Consider the following 21,951-nt stretch of genomic DNA (forward strand, 5'->3'; position numbering starts at 1 on the left):
CTTGAAGTAGTGATGGGTCATTTGCGAACGAGTCGGCTCTAAGAGCTGGCTCTTGTAGGTGAACGTTGGGAGCCGGCTTGCATATCAGAAGAGCTGAATCTATTTATTAAATTTAAAAAAAAAAAAAGATATGAATAATCAAAAGATTTAAATGAAAAGAATGAATAAATTCAAAGAACGAAAAGATAATTAAAATGATATAGGCCTAAATGCTCAAGCGCACACATTCGTTCTGACTGTCTGCTCAGACTAACAGCCTCACCTGTTGTTCCTGTCAATCAGACACACAGTGTCAACCAATGTACCAAAGATGCGTGAGGGAGGGATGAGGCAACTCACTCACAGTCAAACACTTAGCAGCCGAGGAGAGAGGAAGGACAGCTGTGAAAACAACAGGTGGAAAATGAGTCGGAAGCACAGGAGCATTTGGATTAATTTTAATAATTTAGACAATGTTAGAGCACAGTGTAGAATTTGCCAAAACAAAATCCCAAATAAAGCCAGTTCTACGCACAACCTTAATCTGGCATATGCGAACTGTGCACCCAACTGTAAACTAGCTTTGAGAAACTAGCGGGCCTGTTAGTGATAGTGGTGGAGCCAGCACCTCCACATGTGGAGATGTATCCACTCAGTCAAGTAGGCCTGCTAGTGATAGTGGTGGAGCCAGCACCTCCACACGTGGAGATGTATCCACTCAGTCAAGTAGGCCTGCTAGTGATAGTGGTGGAGCCAGCACCTCCACACGTAGAGATCTATCCACTCAGTCAAGTAGGCCCACTCAGTCAAGTAGGCCTGCTAGTGATAGTGGTGGAGCCAGCACCTCCACATGTGGAGATGTATCCACTCAGTCAAGTAGGCCTGCTAGTGATAGTGGTGGAGCCAGCACCTCCACACGTGGAGATGTATCCACTCAGTCAAGTAGGCCTGCTAGTGATAGTGGTGGAGCCAGCACCTCCACACGTGGAGATGTATCCACTCAGTCAAGCAGGCCTGCTAGTGATAGTGGTGGAGCCAGCACCTCCACACGTGGAGATGTATCCACTCAGTCAAGCAGGCCAACTAGTGATAGTGGTGGAGCCAGCACCTCCACACGTAGAGATCTATCCACTCAGTCAAGTAGGCCTACTAGTGATAGTGGTGGAGCCAGCACCTCCACACGTAGAGATCTATCCACTCAGTCAAGTAGGCCCACTCAGTCAAGTAGGCCTGCTAGTGATAGTGGTGGAGCCAGCACCTGCACACATAGAGATGTATCCACTTAGCCAGATGGGGATGCACTACAAGGTGGAATTCAACATTTTATATGTTGAAGCGGTTTCTTGAGTCAAACGATGCCATCATCTCTACCCTGGCCATTGTCAATGCACTTGTTGATGCTCTGACCAAAGAGGAATGGGAGGTGGTGGAGGAGATGTGCAGAGTCCTGGAACCCTTTGAGTAGGTCACTGTGGAGATCAGTGGAGAGAGGTACAGTAAGCAGTTATTACTACATCATTATTTAATCCAGTATTATATATGTATATGAGCAGTAGATAAGAATGTAGTATCAGTAAACAAAGCATGAACCTGAACTATGTGACATCCTCAAAAATGATACTCCCGTGTAAGAGTCTGCAGCGAATCACAGCTAGCCACCAGAGAGAAGCAAATGTGACAGGACATGTGACAGAGTTGATGGACACCCTATGTTCATCAATGAAGAGAAAGTTCCACAGAATGGAATATAATCAGGTGCTATCAGAAACCGCGGCACTTGACCCCAGGTTTAAAAAGTATGGAGCAATATTCTATTATTATGTTGCTCAGATTATATTCATTTTGAATTGTTATATTTATATGCACTTTGTTTATATATATTAAAAAGTTATACTTTAAATGAACATGTGTAATAGCATCCTTCTTTCTTACATTTATTTCAATTTGTGGGATGCTGCAGATTTGCAAATTGTTATTTATTTTTCTTTGATATGGTGCAATATTCTATTTTGCTGTTCAGATTGTAATCCCTTTTGAATGGTTAGATTTATATGCACTTTGTCTATATACATTTATATACATAAAAGTTATACTTTAAATGCAAATGTTTAATAACAAACCAATGCATTTTTAAATATATAGTATGATTTCACTTAATAATTTAATTTGAATTGTTTTAAAACCAATAATAGTCAAACTATCGAAAACTGTTTGACTTGAAAAAATACAAAACATATATTTTTTAAAAGAGTCGTTTGGGAGCCAAAAGAGCCGGCTCTTTTTGGTGAGCTGAGCCGAACAAACCGGTTCAATGAAAAGAGCCGGAAAACTCATCACTACTTGGGACCCAAATTGAGGATAAATCATCCAGACAATCTGGAAACGACACCACCTAGAACAAACATGACGTCATTACTTTTTTTTCAACATTGAAAGGAAGCCCCGCCGTAAAACAGGGCATCAAAAAATTAGTTAATACTCATAATGTTCCTCTCCACGGAAATCTTTAGTAAAAGGCGAAAGATTTATACGATTTGAAGAGAAACCAGAGTGTACTACCTGTAGAAAAAGTCAAACTGGACAGGGATTCACGGTCATGACATTCCCTATAGCGATTATATTAATATCGGCACTCCGAACCAAATCTCGTGCCCTGTTCAACGTGTCCAGTCATAAACATGCATTGCAGAGTATTAGGATGGTATAAATATATTCCTGTTTTAAAATATGATAGTAAAGAAATAACATTATTTCACGTCGGTGGGTGATGGGTAACGTCATACGCATGCGCAGTTAAATTTGCACTAGCGAATCTTGTCAGTAGGTGGCAGTTTTGTGCTGATTTCGCCTTGGATTACATTAGAGCGTGTAAAAATTCCCTGTTTTAAGTCAGTTAGGATCACCACTTTATTTTATTAATGTGAAATGTCAGAATAATAGAAGAGAATGATTTATTTCAGCTTTTATTGCTTTCATCACATTCCCAGTGGGTCAGAAGTTTACAAACACTCAATTTGTATTTGGTAGCATTGCCTTTAAATTGTTTAAATTGGGTCAAACGTTTCAGGTAGCCTTCCACAAGCTTCCCACAATAAATTGGGTGAATTTTGGCTCATTCATCCTGACAGAGCTGGTGTAACTAAGTCAAGTTTGCAGGCCTCCTTGCTTGCACATGCTTTTTCAGTTCTGCACACACCTTTTCTATAGGCTTGAGGTCAGGGCTTTGTGATGGCCACTCCAATCCTTGACTTTGTTGTCCTTAAGCCATTTTGCCACAACTTTGGAAGTATGCTTGGGGTCATTGTCCATTTGGAAGACCCATTTGCGACCAAGCTGCCGCTGGAGCAGGGTGGAACGACAGGGCCCTGATAGGCCATTACAGGTGTAGCCTGAGAGAGGACATCCGCAGGGAGCTGGCTTGTCGGGACACTACGCTTAGCCTGGATGAACTGATAGACCTGTCGATCTGGTTAGACCATCTGCTAGCTGCTTGCGGACGTTCTGAAAGGATCCTGTTAGTTCTACCTCCGCTCCTATCCCGATGGAGCTAGGAATGGCCGCATCTAGGGAGATCGGAGGAGGAGGCTCCTCCTGTACCAGTTGTGGCCGGAGAGGGCACACTTCAGTTCGGTGCTGGAGGAGTTCATCTGGGAGTCGAGAGGGCAGGCAGAACACTCCTCGGTTACCCCAGGTGAGTCAGCACCACACTCTCCCAGAGTTTCCTGTTGGTCACATGTTTTTATTAATTTGTTTCCTTAAAATGTTTCCCTCTCTCCAGCATAAGGCGCTAGTCGATTCAGGCGTAGCTGGGAACTTTATAGATCGCGGACTCGCTCAGAGGTTGAGGATTCCATTAGTAAAAGTAGACCCCCCTTTTCCCGTGCACTCTTTAGATAGTCGACCATTAGGGTCAGGGCTGGTCAGGGAGGCCACAATTCCTTTGGAGATGATTACACAGGGGAATCATAAGGAGCGGATTAGTCTGTTCCTTATCGATTCACCTGCGTTTCCGGTGGTGCTGGGGATTCCCTGGCTGGCCATTCACAATCCGACGATTTCGTGGAAACAGGGAACTCTCCAGGGGTGGTCTGATGAGTGTTCAGGCAGGTGTGTAGGAGTTTCCATCGGTGCCACAACGGTGGAGAGTCCAGACCAGGTTTCCACCGTGCGCATTCCCGCTGAGTATGCCGATTTGGCTATCGCTTTCAGTAAAAAGAAAGCGACCCAATTACCACCCCATCGACAGGGGGATTGCGTGATAAACCTCCACGTAAACGCTGCACTCCCCAGGAGTCATGTGTATCCTTTATCCCAGGAGGAGACGTTGGCTATGGAGACATATGTCACCGAAGCTCTGGGACAGGGGTACATTCGGCCCTCTATGTCACCTGTCTCCTCAAGTTTCATTTTTGTGAAGAAAAAGGAGGGTGGTTTGCGTCCGTGTATTGATTATCGAGGTCTCAATTCCATCACGGTGGGTTTTAGTTACCCACTACCTCTCATTGCTACGGCAGTGGAATCATTTCACGGAGCGCAGTTCTTTACGAAACTGGATCTCAGGAGTGCGTATAGTCTGGTGCGTATTAGGGAGGGAGATGAGTGGAAAACCGCGTTTAGCACCACATCTGGCCATTATGAGTACCACGTCATGCCGTACGGGTTAAAGAATGCTCCAGCTATCTTTCAATCCTTCGTGGACGAGATTCTCAGAGACCTGCACGGACAGGGTGTGGTAGTGTATACTGACGATATTTTGATCTACTCCGCTACACGCACCGCGCATGTGTCTCTGGTGCGCAAGGTTCTTGGGCGATTGCTGGAGCATGACCTGTACGTGAAGGTGGAGAAATGTGAGTTTTCCAAACGAGCCGTTTCCTTCCTGGGTTATCGCATTTCCAGCTCGGGGGTGGTAATGGAGGGTGACCGCGTCAAGGCTGTGCGTAATTGGCCGACTCCGACCACGGTAAAGGAGGTGCAGCGGTTCTTAGGGTTTGCCAATTACTACCGGAGGTTTATCTGGGGTTTTGGTCAGGTAGCAGCTCCTATTACCTCACTGCTGAAGGGGGGGCCGGTGCGTTTGCAGTGGTCAGCAGAGGCGGATGGAGCTTTCCGTAGGTTGAAGGCGCTGTTCACTGAGGCGCCGGTGTTGGCGCATCCGGACCCTTCTTTGGCGTTCATAGTAGAGGTGGACGCATCCGAGGCTGGGGTTGGAGCGGTGCTCTCACAGCGCTCGGGTACGCCACTGAAGCTCCGCCCCTGTGCTTTTTTTTGAAGAAGAAGCTCGGGCCAGCGGAGCGGAATTATGATGTCGGGGACAGGGAGTTGTTGGCTATGGTTAAGGCCCTGAAGGTGTGGAGACACTGGCTTGAGGGGGCTAAGCACCCTTTCCTTATCTGGACTGACCACCGTAACCTGGAGTATATCCGATCAGCTAGGAGACTGATTCCTCGTCAGGCAAGGTGGGCCATGTATTTCACCAGATTTCGTTTTACTATCTCGTATCGACCAGGTTCCCTCAACACTAAGGCCGACGCGTTGTCCCGCCTCTATGACACTGAGGACCGGTCCATCGATCCTACTCCCATCATTCCGGTGGCTAAGCTGGTGGCACCACTATTATGGGAGGTGGACGCGGACATCGAGCGGGCGCTAAGGGAGGAACCTGCGCCTCCACAGTGTCCGGAGGGTCGTAGGTACCTGCCGCTCGCTGTTCGTGATCAATTGATTCGATGGGCTCATAGTCTACCCTCGTCGGGTCACCCAGGTATTTCAAGGACAGTGCGAGGTCTTGGGGGGAAGTACTGGTGGCCCACCTTGGTGAGGGATGTGCGATTCTATGTCTCCTCCTGTTCGGTGTGCGCCCAGAGTAAGGCTCCTAGGCACCTGCCACGAGGGAAGTTACAACCCCTCCCCGTTCCACAACGGCCGTGGACTCATCTATCGGTGGATTTTCTTACTGACCTTCCCCCCTCTCAGGGAAACACAACGATCCTGGTCGTTGTGGATCGGTTCTCTAAGTCCTGCCGTCTTATCCCGTTGCCCGGTCTCCCTACAGCCCTGCAGACTGCGGAGGCCCTTTTCACCCATGTCTTCCGGCACTACAGGGTGCCCGAGAATATTGTTTCTGATCGGGGTCCCCAGTTTACCTCCCGTGTGTGGAAGGCATTTATGGAACGTCTGGGGGTCTCAGTCAGCCTGACCTCAGGGTATCACCCGGAGAGTAATGGGCAGGTGGAGAGAGTGAACCAGGAGGTGGCTAGGTTTCTGCGGTCGTATTGCCAGGACCGGCCAGGGGAGTGGGCGAGATATATCCCCTGGGCAGACATGGCCCAGAACTCACTAAGCCACTCCTCTACCAACATGTCACCATTTGAGTGTGTGTTGGGGTACCAGCCGGTCCTGGCACCATGGAATCAGAGCCAGACTGAGGCTCCTGCGGTGGAGGAGAGGGTGCAGCGCTCTAAGGAGACCTGGAGGGCCGTCCAGGAGTCATTCCGCCAAGCGAGTGGACGGCAGAAAAAAACCTGTAGAAAAAGTCAAACTGGACAGGGATTCACGGTCATGACATTCCCTATAGCGATTATATTAATATCGGCACTCCGAACCAAATCTCGTGCCCTGTTCAACGTGTCCAGTCATAAACATGCATTGCAGAGTATTAGGATGGTATAAATATATTCCTGTTTTAAAATATGATAGTAAAGAAATAACATTATTTCACGTCAGGTGCATGATGGGTAACGTCATACGCATGCGCAGTTAAATTTGCACTAGCGAATCTTGTCAGTAGGTGGCAGTTTTGTGCTGATTTCGCCTTGGATTACATTAGAGCGTGTAAAAATTCCCTGTTTTAAGTCAGTTAGGATCACCACTTTATTTTATTAATGTGAAATGTCAGAATAATAGAAGAGAATGATTTATTTCAGCTTTTATTGCTTTCATCACATTCCCAGTGGGTCAGAAGTTTACAAACACTCAATTTGTATTTGGTAGCATTGCCTTTAAATTGTTTAAATTGGGTCAAACGTTTCAGGTAGCCTTCCACAAGCTTCCCACAATAAATTGGGTGAATTTTGGCTCATTCATCCTGACAGAGCTGGTGTAACTAAGTCAAGTTTGCAGGCCTCCTTGCTTGCACATGCTTTTTCAGTTCTGCACACACCTTTTCTATAGGCTTGAGGTCAGGGCTTTGTGATGGCCACTCCAATCCTTGACTTTGTTGTCCTTAAGCCATTTTGCCACAACTTTGGAAGTATGCTTGGGGTCATTGTCCATTTGGAAGACCCATTTGCGACCAAGCTGCCGCTGGAGCAGGGTGGAACGACAGGGCCCTGATAGGCCATTACAGGTGTAGCCTGAGAGAGGACATCCGCAGGGAGCTGGCTTGTCGGGACACTACGCTTAGCCTGGATGAACTGATAGACCTGTCGATCTGGTTAGACCATCTGCTAGCTGCTTGCGGACGTTCTGAAAGGATCCTGTTAGTTCTACCTCCGCTCCTATCCCGATGGAGCTAGGAATGGCCGCATCTAGGGAGATCGGAGGAGGAGGCTCCTCCTGTACCAGTTGTGGCCGGAGAGGGCACACTTCAGTTCGGTGCTGGAGGAGTTCATCTGGGAGTCGAGAGGGCAGGCAGAACACTCCTCGGTTACCCCAGGTGAGTCAGCACCACACTCTCCCAGAGTTTCCTGTTGGTCACATGTTTTTATTAATTTGTTTCCTTAAAATGTTTCCCTCTCTCCAGCATAAGGCGCTAGTCGATTCAGGCGTAGCTGGGAACTTTATAGATCGCGGACTCGCTCAGAGGTTGAGGATTCCATTAGTAAAAGTAGACCCCCCTTTTCCCGTGCACTCTTTAGATAGTCGACCATTAGGGTCAGGGCTGGTCAGGGAGGCCACAATTCCTTTGGAGATGATTACACAGGGGAATCATAAGGAGCGGATTAGTCTGTTCCTTATCGATTCACCTGCGTTTCCGGTGGTGCTGGGGATTCCCTGGCTGGCCATTCACAATCCGACGATTTCGTGGAAACAGGGAACTCTCCAGGGGTGGTCTGATGAGTGTTCAGGCAGGTGTGTAGGAGTTTCCATCGGTGCCACAACGGTGGAGAGTCCAGACCAGGTTTCCACCGTGCGCATTCCCGCTGAGTATGCCGATTTGGCTATCGCTTTCAGTAAAAAGAAAGCGACCCAATTACCACCCCATCGACAGGGGGATTGCGTGATAAACCTCCACGTAAACGCTGCACTCCCCAGGAGTCATGTGTATCCTTTATCCCAGGAGGAGACGTTGGCTATGGAGACATATGTCACCGAAGCTCTGGGACAGGGGTACATTCGGCCCTCTATGTCACCTGTCTCCTCAAGTTTCATTTTTGTGAAGAAAAAGGAGGGTGGTTTGCGTCCGTGTATTGATTATCGAGGTCTCAATTCCATCACGGTGGGTTTTAGTTACCCACTACCTCTCATTGCTACGGCAGTGGAATCATTTCACGGAGCGCAGTTCTTTACGAAACTGGATCTCAGGAGTGCGTATAGTCTGGTGCGTATTAGGGAGGGAGATGAGTGGAAAACCGCGTTTAGCACCACATCTGGCCATTATGAGTACCACGTCATGCCGTACGGGTTAAAGAATGCTCCAGCTATCTTTCAATCCTTCGTGGACGAGATTCTCAGAGACCTGCACGGACAGGGTGTGGTAGTGTATACTGACGATATTTTGATCTACTCCGCTACACGCACCGCGCATGTGTCTCTGGTGCGCAAGGTTCTTGGGCGATTGCTGGAGCATGACCTGTACGTGAAGGTGGAGAAATGTGAGTTTTCCAAACGAGCCGTTTCCTTCCTGGGTTATCGCATTTCCAGCTCGGGGGTGGTAATGGAGGGTGACCGCGTCAAGGCTGTGCGTAATTGGCCGACTCCGACCACGGTAAAGGAGGTGCAGCGGTTCTTAGGGTTTGCCAATTACTACCGGAGGTTTATCTGGGGTTTTGGTCAGGTAGCAGCTCCTATTACCTCACTGCTGAAGGGGGGGCCGGTGCGTTTGCAGTGGTCAGCAGAGGCGGATGGAGCTTTCCGTAGGTTGAAGGCGCTGTTCACTGAGGCGCCGGTGTTGGCGCATCCGGACCCTTCTTTGGCGTTCATAGTAGAGGTGGACGCATCCGAGGCTGGGGTTGGAGCGGTGCTCTCACAGCGCTCGGGTACGCCACTGAAGCTCCGCCCCTGTGCTTTTTTTTTTGAAGAAGCTCGGGCCAGCGGAGCGGAATTATGATGTCGGGGACAGGGAGTTGTTGGCTATGGTTAAGGCCCTGAAGGTGTGGAGACACTGGCTTGAGGGGGCTAAGCACCCTTTCCTTATCTGGACTGACCACCGTAACCTGGAGTATATCCGATCAGCTAGGAGACTGATTCCTCGTCAGGCAAGGTGGGCCATGTATTTCACCAGATTTCGTTTTACTATCTCGTATCGACCAGGTTCCCTCAACACTAAGGCCGACGCGTTGTCCCGCCTCTATGACACTGAGGACCGGTCCATCGATCCTACTCCCATCATTCCGGCGGCTAAGCTGGTGGCACCACTATTATGGGAGGTGGACGCGGACATCGAGCGGGCGCTAAGGGAGGAACCTGCGCCTCCACAGTGTCCGGAGGGTCGTAGGTACCTTCCGCTCGCTGTTCGTGATCAATTGATTCGATGGGCTCATAGTCTACCCTCGTCGGGTCACCCAGGTATTTCAAGGACAGTGCGAGGTCTTGGGGGGAAGTACTGGTGGCCCACCTTGGTGAGGGATGTGCGATTCTATGTCTCCTCCTGTTCGGTGTGCGCCCAGAGTAAGGCTCCTAGGCACCTGCCACGAGGGAAGTTACAACCCCTCCCCGTTCCACAACGGCCGTGGACTCACCTATCGGTGGATTTTCTTACTGACCTTCCCCCCTCTCAGGGAAACACAACGATCCTGGTCGTTGTGGATCGGTTCTCTAAGTCCTGCCGTCTTATCCCGTTGCCCGGTCTCCCTACAGCCCTGCAGACTGCGGAGGCCCTTTTCACCCATGTCTTCCGGCACTACAGGGTGCCCGAGAATATTGTTTCTGATCGGGGTCCCCAGTTTACCTCCCGTGTGTGGAAGGCATTTATGGAACGTCTGGGGGTCTCAGTCAGCCTGACCTCAGGGTATCACCCGGAGAGTAATGGGCAGGTGGAGAGAGTGAACCAGGAGGTGGCTAGGTTTCTGCGGTCGTATTGCCAGGACCGGCCAGGGGAGTGGGCGAGATATATCCCCTGGGCAGACATGGCCCAGAACTCACTAAGCCACTCCTCTACCAACATGTCACCATTTGAGTGTGTGTTGGGGTACCAGCCGGTCCTGGCACCATGGAATCAGAGCCAGACTGAGGCTCCTGCGGTGGAGGAGAGGGTGCAGCGCTCTAAGGAGACCTGGAGGGCCGTCCAGGAGTCATTCCGCCAAGCGAGTGGACGGCAGAAGAAGAGAGCTGACCGTCACCGCAGTGAGGCCCCCGTGTTTGCACCGGGGGGACAGGGTCTGGCTCTCGACCCGAAACCTGCCCCTCCGCTTGCCCTGCCGGAAGCTGGGTCCGCAGTGTGTAGGGCCATTTAAAGTCCTGCGGAGAATAAACGAGGTTTGTTATTGATTATTACTTCCTTCGTATTATCACATTAACCCCTCGTTTCATGTGTCTCTCCTCAGGCCGGTGGTAGCTGGTCCCATGCAGGAAGGTGAGGTTCCGGAGGTCCCTCCGCCCCCTCTGGACATCGAGGGGTCCCCGGCGTACACGATATGAGCTATTCTGGACTCAAGACGCCTGCAGTACCGCGTTGACTGGGAGGGGTATGGTCCGGAGGAGAGGTGCTGGGTCCCGGTGGGGGATATTCTGGATCCATCTATGTTGAGAGAGTTCCATCGCCTCCATCCGGATCGCCCTGCGCCTCGGCCCCCAGGTCGTTCCCGAGGCCGGCGTCGGCGCGCTGCGCGTCGGGGGGGGGGGGGGGGGGGGGGGGGTGTCACGAATATTACCGAAGGGGACTCACCTTCTTGTTCGGGTGGCGCTCGGCGGTCGTCGTCGCCGGTCTACTAGCTGCCACCGATCCTTTGTTCTGTGTTCGTTTGGTTTTGTCTAATTGGTTTCACCTGTTCCTTGTTTGGTTGTTAGGGTGGGGTTATTTAAGTTCGTTCAGCCCGCTTCTGTTTGTGCGGGCTTGTTCATCTGTATGTGTTAGAGTAGTTAGTGTTTTCTTTGGGTTTCTCGCTGTCCTTGTATTTCACGATAGGGTACATTTTTGTTTTGTATTTATACCTGGGTTGAGTATACTATTTTGTTCCTGTGATTATTTTGGACATTAAAACGTGTTTTTTTCCCGCATCCTTTGCTCTCTGCGCCTGACTCCACACCTATTCACTCATTGAGTGTTACAAACATAAGCTAAATATGATATGGATGTCCATGGTACTTCATTCTGTGTGTGTGTGTGTGTGTGTGTGTAAGTAGAAAGAACATGTTGACTCACCCAGAAACGCCAATGCCCTCCTCCTCTCTTTCATGACTCTGTCATACAGTACATGCTTTTAGTTTGTGTTGTCTACCTGGCTAAATTGCTTGCCCGCAAGTCTAACTTCCTTTCATGGACAACGATGTGCCAATCCAGCTAGATCTAGCTGCATATTGAACTTAGGCCAGGGGCTCAATGTATGAATTCATGGTTAGATCAGAATCGCGATTATAAGCATTGTCCAGTATGGAGAATTAAGTAAAACCACAGCCAAATCCTTATCTCCATTCATGGCTAACTTAGGAAATGGACAATTTTAGCTAGCTATCTAGCCACCAGAGAACAACGACATAACGAGATAAAACAATTACGTTTTTTTCTGTAAATTACATTTGGCTTGAGATTGGTGTGAAGCCAAATCCAAACTGGCTTCCCTTGACACATTGTTTTTGGTGCGTTAGCACAAGTCACAGTTGGCTATATATACAGTACCAGTCAAAAGTTTGGATACATCTATTCATTCCAGGGCATTCTCTAAACCAGCTTCATGAGGTAGTCACCTGGAATGGATTTCAATTAACAGGTGTGCCTTAAAAGTTAATCTATGGATTTTATTTCCTCCTTAATGCGTTTTAGCTAATCAGTTGTGTTGTGACAAGGTAGAGGTGGTATACAGAAGATAGCCCTATTTTGGAAAGATCAAGTCCATATTATGGAAAGAACAGCTCAAATAAGCAAAGGGAAATGACAGTCCATCACTACTTTAAGATTTGAAGGTCAGTCAATGCGGAAAATTTCAATAACTTTGAATGTTTCTTCAAGTGCAGTACCAAAAACCATCAAGCACTATGATGAAACTGGCTCTCATGAGGACCGCCACAGGAAAGGAAGACCCAGAGTTACCTCTGCTGCAGAGGATAAGTTCATTAGAGTTACCAGCATCTAAAATTGCAGCCCAAACAAATGCTTCACAGATTTGAAGTAACAGACACATCTCAACAACAATTGTTCAGAGGAGATTGTGTGAATCAGGCCTTCATGGTCGAATTGCTGCAAAGAAACCACTACTAAAGGACACCAATAAAAATAAGAGAATTGCTTGGGCCAAGAAATACCAAGTCCTTTGGTCTGATGAGTCAAAATGGAAGATTTTTGGTTCCAACCACTGTGTCTTTGTGAGAAGCCGAGTAGGTGAATGGATGATCTCCGCATGTGTGGTTCCCACCATCAAGCATGGAGGAGGAGGTGTGATGGTGTTGTGGTGCTTTGCTGGTGACACTGTCTGTGATTTAATTAGAATTCAAGGTACACTTAACCAGCATGGCTACCACAGCATTCTGCAGTGACACGCCATCCCATCTGGTTTGCGCATAGTGTGACTATCATTTGTTATTCAACAGGACAATGACCCAACACACCTCCAGACTGTGTAAGGGCTAGTTTACCAAGAAGGACAGTGATGGAGCGCTGCATCAGATGACCTGGCCTCCACAATCACCCGACCTCAACCCAAAGGAAAAGCAGCCAACAAGAGCTCAGCATATGTGGGAACTCCTTCAAGACTGTTGGAAAAGGTGAAGCTGGTTGAGAGAATGCCAGTAGTGTGCAAAGCTTTCATCAAGGCAAAGGTTGCTACTTTGAAGAATCTAAACTATTTTTTATTTGTTTAACACTTTTTTTCAATACCACATGATTCCATATGTGTTATTTCATAGTTTTGATATATACAGTGGGGCAAAAAAGTATTTAGTCAGCCACCAATTGTGCAAGTTCTCCCACTTAAAAAGATGAGAGAGGCCTGTAATTTTCATCATAGGTACACTTCAACTATGACAGACAAAATGAGAAACAAAAGCCAGAAAATCACATTGTAGGATTTTTAATGAATTTATTTGCAAATTATGGTGGAACATAAGTATTTGGTCACCTACAAACAAGCAAGATTTCTGGCTCTCACCGACCTGTAACTTCTTATTTAAGAGGCTGCTCTGTCCTCCACTCTTTACCTGTATTAATGGCACCTGTTTGAACTTGTTATCAGTATAAAAGACACCTGTCCACAACCTCAAACAGTCACACTCCAAACTCCACTATGGCCAAGACCAAAGAGCTGTCAAAGGACACCAGAAACAAAATTGTAGACCTGCAGCAGGCTGGGAAGACTGAATCTGCAATAGGTAAGCAGCTTGGTTTGAAGAAATCAACTGTGGGAGCAATTATTAGGAAATGGAAGACATACAAGACCACTGATAATCTCCCTCGATCTGGTGCTCCACGCAAGATCTCACCCCGTTGGATCAAAATGATCACAAGAGCGGTGAGCAAAAATCCCAGAACCACACGGGGGGACCTAGTGAATGACCTGCAGAGAGCTGGGACCAAAGTAACACACTACGCCGCCAGGGACTCAAATCCTGCAGTGCCAGACGTGTCCCCCTGCTTAAGCCAGTACATGTCCAGGCCCATCTGAAGTTTGCTAGAGAGCATTTGGATGATCCAGAAGAAGATTGGGAGAATGTCATATGGTCAGATGAAACATCATGCTTTGGGGCTGTTTTTCTGCAAAGGGACCAGGACGACTGATCCGTGTAAAGGAAAGAATGAATGGGGCCATGTATCGGGAGATTCTGAGTGAAAACCTCCTTCCATCAGCAAGGGCATTGAAGATGAAACGTGGCTGGGTCTTTCAGCATGACAATGATCCCAAACACACCGGGCAACGAAGTAGTGGCTTCGTGAGAACCATTTCAAGGTCCTGGAGTGGCCTAGCCAGTCTCCAGATCTCAACCCCATAGAAAATCTTTGGAGGGAGTTGAAAGTCTGTGTTGCCCAGCAACAGCCCCAAAACATCACTGCTCTAGAGGAGATCTGCATGGAGGAATGGGCCAAAATACCAGCAACAGTGTGTGAAAACCTTGTGAAGACTTACAGAAACGTTTGACCTCTGTCATTGCCAACAAAGGGTATATAACAAAGTATTGAGATAAACTTTTGTTATTGACCAAATACTTATTTCCCAACATAATTTGCAAATAAATTCATTAAAAATCCTACAATGTGATTTTCTGGATTTTTGTCTTCTCATTTCGTCTGTCATAATTGAAGTGTACCTATGATATAAATTACAGGCCTCTCTCATCTTTTTAAGTGGGAGAACTTGGTGGCTGACTAAATCATTTTTTGCCCCACTGTATATATATTTAAAAAAAAATCAAGGTAAGGCATATGCTCTCTGTCTTTCCTTGCATTCAATGCTATGGGTGGCAACAATGTCACTCTTTTTGACCTGACAGTATCAGATAGCACCCCTTAGTATGTGTAGGCCGTCTGTTTCGCTCACTAGGATTCTTCCTCCGGTAATATAGTCAGCCTCTTGCGAATTGAAAGCCAATTATGAAACACAGAGAGACAAAAGATGAATAATGTTATTTTTTTCGTTAAAAAAATTGGGGACAGCCTGGTTTCCCTTGGCATCCATGAATACACGGCAGTGCGTAGGATACCCCTCATCAATCCTCTGAAAGTAGCAAAGATCAATCAAAAATCAGAAAACAAAAATTCTGCAAATATTCAGTTGTTGATACAACACTTTAGATAGAACATGTGTACTTCAGTAAAGTTAAAGGGGCAATCTGTGTAACCGATGTGAAATGGCTAGCTAGTTAGTGGTGGTGCGCGCCAATAGCGTTTCAATCGGCGACTCACTTGCTCTGAGACCTTGAAGTACTGGTTCCCCTCGCTCTGCAAGGACCGAGGCCTTTGTGGCGTGATGGGGTGTTAGTGTGCAAGGGTCCCTGGTTCGAGCCCGGGTAAGGAACGGACTAAAGTTAGACTGTTACATCTGCAAACAATAACAAAGCCACCAACATGCAATAAAATAGTGTAATTGTCCAATACAATAAGTATGTTGTTCATTAGGTCTGTAAGGAGAAATATAGTGCAAAGAAAGATTGTCTTTATAATCCTGGTAAGAATTTATTCCATAATTCCGTGAAAATGTGCTTGAAAAAAGGCAGTCGCGCATTGAATTGAGAGAAAGACGCGTATTTGACGAAGATGAGAGGGAAGGGCGGAGAGAGGAGGGAGTGGGACCCGGATGCTGATGCAAATAAGGCAAAGGAAGAGGAGAGAGAATATATCGATTTACGGCAAGAAAAGCAAACGGACTATAAACGGGGAGGCCCTCTCAGGCAATGTGTGCAATTATATAAAAATGAGTATATCTAGTAAAATGTCAATACATATGTAGTTATTTTTCACTAGCAAATCGTTGAATTATTGAAATTGGAACCGGCAAGGGAGACACGCCAAAGAAGAGAGAGAAGATGCTGTGATACGCCTACTGGCAGTGATAGAGCGAGAGGGAGGGAGGGGGTGATACGGTAAAGATGGTTGTTTTGCAAGGGGTGCATCTTTCTTCAAAACAAATCGCTACAATGTAGCTGTTGGACGTAACATATATTTTCACTTTACAAAGAAACTTCAAAATGATCCGATTTTGACAGACGTGGATAGATACAGGCTTACCACAGTGTGTGGCAGCACTTGTGCAGCTAACTCGAAGAAAACATGCTGCTCCACTTGTGATAACCGGCCTGACAGTGAATACCATTTACATCAGTCTGCATTGAACTATAAGGACGTTTTATGTTGCAATACATTGTTTGAATGAATGGATGTAGCAGGTTGAATATAGACAAGAAATGGTGCAGTCAACACGAACGTTGATAAATATCTATAAATGATTGTTGCTTTCAAACTGAAATAGCTATTAGTACTTGTTATGCTATGTGGATTGACCAATGTATCAAAAACGAAGCTAGTTAAAACCTGAAAACTGACATATAGACCAACCATGTTATCAATCTTGTCATACTTGTTATCATGGTAGGTGTCGCTATTTTGAGTTTAGGCTAGTGCATAACATGATATTTGTGTCGGCAATCCATTTACTCAGCGGTTGATTGTTCAGTTTCAATATAAGACGTCTATATTCACTAAGAAGTAAAACCTCACAAATCAGTGGAGGTAGTAGGTTTTGTCTGGGAAGGTGAAATATATCCCACAATTCTTAATTCAGGATTTATCCTGCCTTTAACTCAGACTTTAGTTATAGGTCTACATCTCAAAGTAGCATAGCAATCTTTTCCTAACCATTACTTGCCATTGTTATACAGAGTTCCTTTTTTATTTGGGGACAATAATTCGTGAAATTCACCAAGATATAGAGCTAGTTATCAACATTGTTCACTATAAGTTGTAGTCAATAGTTAGAGCAGTATGAGTAAGGAACTGTCACTAAGTCAGACAGCTCAATATGTTGGGCCATATCGAATGGAAAAAACACTGGGAAAGGGCCAGACAGGTGAGTTCTGAATTGTTCGGTTCAAAATGGCTCACTTGTAAATAATAATGTGTTTGTGTGGGTTTATCATGGGATGGAGGGCTGGATGACAGGTGGGTGGGTGAATAGATAGATGGATGTAATATACACTCACCGGCCCGTTTATTAGGTACACCCATCTAGTACAGAGTTGGACCCCCTTTGCCTCCAGAACAGCCTGAATTCTTCTGGGAATGGATTATACAAGTCGGAAATGTTCCACAGGGAAGTTGGTCCATGCTGACACGATAGCATCATGCAGTTGCTGCAGATTGGACGGCAGTACACCACCGCCACCAGCCTGTACCGTTGACACCAGGCATGATGGGTCCATGGACTCATGCTGCTTACATCAAAATCCTGACTCTGCCCTCAGCATGACGCAACATAAACTGGGATTCCTCCTCCATTGTCCAGTGTTGGTGATGGTGTGCCCACTGGAGCTGTTGCTTCTTGTTTTTAGCTGATAGGAGTGGAACCCGGGGTGGTCGTCTGCTGCAATAGCCCTTCCGGAATGACGAGTTGTGCATTCAGAGATGCCGTTCTGCACACCACTGTTGTTCTGAGACATTATTTGTCTGTTTGTGGCAAGCCTGCTAACTTGCACAATTCTTGTAATTCTCCTTTGACACCTCTCATCAACAAGTTGTTTTCACCCACAGGACTGCCGCTGACTGGATGTATGCTTTTCTTCTTCGACATTCTCGGTAAACCCTAGACACTGTCATGCGTGAAAAGCCCAGGAGGGCGGCCGTTTCTGAGATACTGGACCCGGCAAGCCTAGCACCAACGATCATACCGCACTCAGTCACTTAGGTCACTCGTTTTTCTCATTCTAACTCATTCTAATCGAACAGTAACTGAATGCCTTGATTCCTGTCTGCCTGCTTTGTATAGCAAGCCACTGCCACGTAACTTACTGTCTGTAGGTACGATCCATTTTCGTGAATGGCGTGGTGTATCTAATAATCTGGCCGGTGACTGTATATGTTTTGTGACTGTGTTATGAATGCATAATACTTATATTAAAAGGGTGAACATGTGACTCTCTCAGGCTTGGTGAAGCTTGGAGTTCACTGCATTACAGGACAGAAGGTGGCCATCAAAATAGTCAACAGGGAGAAGCTGTCAGAGTCAGTTCTGATGAAGGTAAGACGTTGATGATGATGATGATGATGATGATGATGATAATAATGATGAAAATAAGGATATCCCAGTATGATGCCTACTTTTCTAGACTGACAATTTCATGATTAACTGTCTGTTTGCAATAGTTACAATAGGCAATGTACATAGTAAAGACAATTTCCAATAGTAATAAAATGATATGCATACATTGGCTTTCTCACTCTGTAACAAGACACGTTTCATCAAGTATGCCTTAAGAGTGAACACTGGAATGTAAATTCCTCTCAAATTACAATTTGTATATCTTTCTCTTCCCCCTCTCTATTTATATTCCCCTCTCTTTCTATCCCCATCTCTTCTCTCTCTCCCTCTACCCCTCTCTTTCTATCCCCATCTCTTCTCTCTCTCCCTCTACCCCTCTCTTTCTATCCCCATCTCTTCTCTCTCTCCCTCTACCCCTCTCTTTCTCCCGCTCTGTCTAGGTGGAGAGGGAGATTGCCATCCTGAAGCTGATTGAGCATCCGCATGTGTTGAAGCTGCATGACGTTTACGAGAATAACAAATATCTGTGAGTTCATTCATTGTACGTTCAGGAGCGACCCTCTGTTCTGCCTGTACCCTATAGCTCTAGACCCGTGGTGTGATGTGTAAATATTACTCAAATGACTGTATTAATCCGCTCTGTCTGTCTCTTGAAGTCTGTGTAGATTTCTGTTATCAAATCTCCTATTGACTTCAATGTATGTTCTATGCAAAAATCCTGATTACACAGGCCTATCCTCAGGTTAGGATTCAACCCACTTGAAATGCTTGCTCAATTCCTCTCTCTCTCTCTCCCCAACCTTCACCCCTTTCATTGTATTTCTTCCACTCACCCCTCTCTCTCCCCATCTATACCACCCATTACTCTCTATCTCTCTCTTTCTGTCTATCACCCGTCTGTCCCTCTCTGTCTTGCTCTCTCTCTCTCTATCTCTTCTCTACTCTCTCTCTCTCTCTCTCTCTCTTCTCTTCTCTACTCTCTCTCTCTCTCTCTCTCTCTCTCTCTGTCTATCACCCATCTGTCCCTCTCTCTCTTTCTGTCTATCACCCATCTGTCCCTCTCTGTCTCGCTCTCTCTTTCTCTTCTCTACTCTCTCTCTCTCTCTCTCTTCTCTACTCTCTCTCTCTCTGTCTATCACCCGTATGTCCCTCTCTCTCTCTTACTCTCTCTCTCTCTCTCTCTCTCTCTCTCTCTCTCTCTCTCTCTCCCGTCTCTCTCTGTCTATCACCTGTCTGTCCCTCTCTCTCTCTCTCTCTCTCTCTCTCTCTCTCCCTCTCTCTCTCTGTAGGTACCTGGTGTTAGAGCATGTGTCAGGTGGGGAGTTATTTGACTATCTGGTGAAGAAAGGTAGGCTGACACCTAAAGAGGCCAGGAAGTTCTTCCGACAAATCATATCGGCCCTGGACTTCTGTCACAGTCATTCTATCTGGTAAACGACTATATTCATGTACAAAATCATTGTGAGTCTGTGAGGGGCCTGCGTGGTCGAGCGGTTAGAGCTGCTGACCCTGGCACACATTATGCCAGAGGTCAGGTCATGGTTTCGAATCCGGCCAACTGCTCTTTGACTCATCCACCCCCTACCTCCTTTCCTGTCTTTCCTCTACGATCCTATCTTTTCAATAAATGCACAACAAACCTTAAACAGTTGGGACTGCCCACTTGAACAATTTGTATCAGTTTTTTCTTCTTTCAAGTAAATTAGCAGCACCTGATTGAGCTTGCCTGGTTCAATGGGACCACCGGAATGGTCCAGAAATGCAATCTCCGGCCATATAACACTACAGGCACGCTCAATCAAATGGTCTGGTGGGGTCTAAATGTCTTTATGCTTCCTTAATTATTAAGTAATTATATTCTATACATCCGCGGTCTCAGTGTTGTACTTACATCCGTTGATAATTCAATATCTCACTAATAAAGTCATTATATTCCAATGTATTCTATCCTGCTCTTCTCTAATCTACTTTATTCACTCCATCCTACAGTCACAGAGACCTGAAGCCGGAGAACCTGCTCCTGGATGAGAAGAACAACATCCGCATCGCAGACTTCGGCATGGCCTCCCTACAGGTGGGGGACAGCCTGCTGGAGACCAGCTGTGGGTGAGTATGCTGTGTGTGCGTGCGGGTGTTCGTGTGTGGGTCTTATGTGCTGGTAAATGCTTACATCTTCTCAATGCCTCATTTCTAACCATTTCAGATCCCCACACTATGCCTGTCCAGAAGTGATCCGGGTAGGTTCCTGATCATCTTCCCTTTTCATAATTCTAAGTGGCTAAGATCATTTAACCAAGTGAGATAGAAATGTAATGATTGGTAAGACATAAGAAATGTAAGTATTTGAGTTTGCTATTACCAACAATGTGTAAGTAGGGAAAGATACATGTTGGATAGTTAACCGTTGTTGCATAGTTGACATTTTGATCTCACATTTTGATTTCTCTCTCTCTGATCTCTCCATCTGTCTCTCTTAGGGAGAAAAGTATGATGGTCGCAGGGCAGATGTGTGGAGCTGTGGAGTCATCCTTTTTGCTCTGCTGGTGGTGAGAATGTGTCTTCTGATATTTTTTGCCTTATGCCCTAACACCTACCCAATTCTTTCAGATCTACAGGAGGGCCTTGGGTGGAGGTACTAGGGGTCAATTTGGAATTTAGTATTCATGGAGTTGGGTTATAACCTTGTGACCCAATATTACTGCTTGCTTTCCTTGACACAGATTAAGCCTAGTCCTAGACATGTTCAATGGAGATTTGCCATTGAAGCTGCTTCTTAGTCCAGGACTAGGCTTAATCTGTACGGAAAACCAGCCCTACGTGTTCGTAAGTGTAGTCCTGCCTCCCATTGTTTGTAAAAGGGCTTATTTAACAGTAACATTCTCTTCTCTGTAGGGCGCCCTACCATTTGACCATGACAACCTACGTCAGCTCCTTGAGAAGGTGAAGAGCGGGGTGTTTCACATGCCTCACTTCATCCCACCAGACTGCCAGGCACTGCTCAAAGGCATGATTGAGGTTGACCCCGACAAGAGACTTAAGGTACAAGAGAGGGGGATAGGGAGGCAGAGGGGAGGGAGCAGTCAACCCTGACAATTGTTTTATTTATTTTACCTTTATTTAACTAGGCAAGTCAGTTAAGAACAAATTCTTATTTACAATGACAGCCTAGGAACAGTGGGTTAACTATCTTGTTCAGGGGCAGAAAGACAGATTTTTACCTTGTCAGCTCAGGGATTCAATCTTGCAACTTTTCGGTTACTGGCCCAACGCTCTAACCACTTGACTACCTGCCATCCCAAGATAGGAGACAGGGCGGGTCGGGGTAGGGAAGGGGGAGCCATTTGGGGATGAATAGGGTGCCATTTGGGGCACACTAAATAAGATTTAGATGCCCAAAATGTATGCAAAACTGATGAGGATGTATTTTCCAATTGCAAAAGTCAGGCCTAGCAGGAATTGTTTACACCTTGTGCTAGCAGCCATCTGTGTGTGAACAGACTGGCCTAATTGCTCCATCTGCCCTCTCGCCCTTCCAGCTAGAGGCCGTCCAGAAGCACTCCTGGTATCAGTAAGTATAGATTAGTTCTGTCTGCCTTTGAATTCTATTGAGAATTTGAAGTTGATGTCAAACTTTGTGTATTGTGCCCAGTTTTTGGGTCACTAACATGGGGGTATTGTGTGCATGTGTCTGTTTGTTTGTTTGTCTGTCTGCGTGTTTGTTTGTCTCAGGTCGGGTCGTAACGAGCCATGTCCCGAGCAGCCCCCTCCCAGGCATGTGTGTATGGGGCGCATCCTGTGTTTGACCGAGCTGGACCCGGACGTGCTGGACAGCATGCACTCTCTGGGCTGCTTTAGAGACAGCGGGAAACTCACGTGCAACCTGCAGTGTGAAGAGTAAGTGTGTGTCTGTTCA

The 21,951-nt window shown here is 46.6% G+C and overlaps 1 protein-coding gene and 1 non-coding gene across 3 annotated transcripts in view; one reads left to right on the plus strand and one right to left on the minus strand.

Moving 5' to 3' along the window:
* Positions 1-2,417: 2,417 nt before the first annotated feature.
* LOC139377741 (U5 spliceosomal RNA) lies at positions 2,418-2,533 on the minus strand. The gene has a single exon (XR_011628216.1). It is a non-coding gene; the product is annotated as a U5 spliceosomal RNA (small nuclear RNA).
* Positions 2,534-15,559: 13,026 nt separating this feature from the next.
* Positions 15,560-21,951, plus strand: part of LOC139377469 (serine/threonine-protein kinase BRSK2-like) — a 32,487-nt gene continuing 26,095 nt past the window's right edge. The window contains exons 1-10 of one of the 2 annotated variants that reach the window (XM_071120498.1): positions 15,560-16,850; positions 17,923-18,017; positions 18,479-18,564; positions 19,328-19,468; positions 20,028-20,144; positions 20,242-20,275; positions 20,516-20,584; positions 20,931-21,077; positions 21,575-21,606; positions 21,768-21,932. In XM_071120498.1, coding sequence (XP_070976599.1) covers positions 16,766-16,850; positions 17,923-18,017; positions 18,479-18,564; positions 19,328-19,468; positions 20,028-20,144; positions 20,242-20,275; positions 20,516-20,584; positions 20,931-21,077; positions 21,575-21,606; positions 21,768-21,932 — 971 coding nt within the window. In that variant the 5' untranslated portion in view covers positions 15,560-16,765. The remainder of the gene's footprint in view (positions 16,851-17,922; positions 18,018-18,478; positions 18,565-19,327; positions 19,469-20,027; positions 20,145-20,241; positions 20,276-20,515; positions 20,585-20,930; positions 21,078-21,574; positions 21,607-21,767; positions 21,933-21,951) is intronic. The other variant, XM_071120499.1, reaches the window with a different exon arrangement.

Source organism: Oncorhynchus clarkii, chromosome 20, assembly GCF_045791955.1.
Source record: "Oncorhynchus clarkii lewisi isolate Uvic-CL-2024 chromosome 20, UVic_Ocla_1.0, whole genome shotgun sequence".
Classification (NCBI taxonomy): domain Eukaryota; kingdom Metazoa; phylum Chordata; class Actinopteri; order Salmoniformes; family Salmonidae; genus Oncorhynchus; species Oncorhynchus clarkii.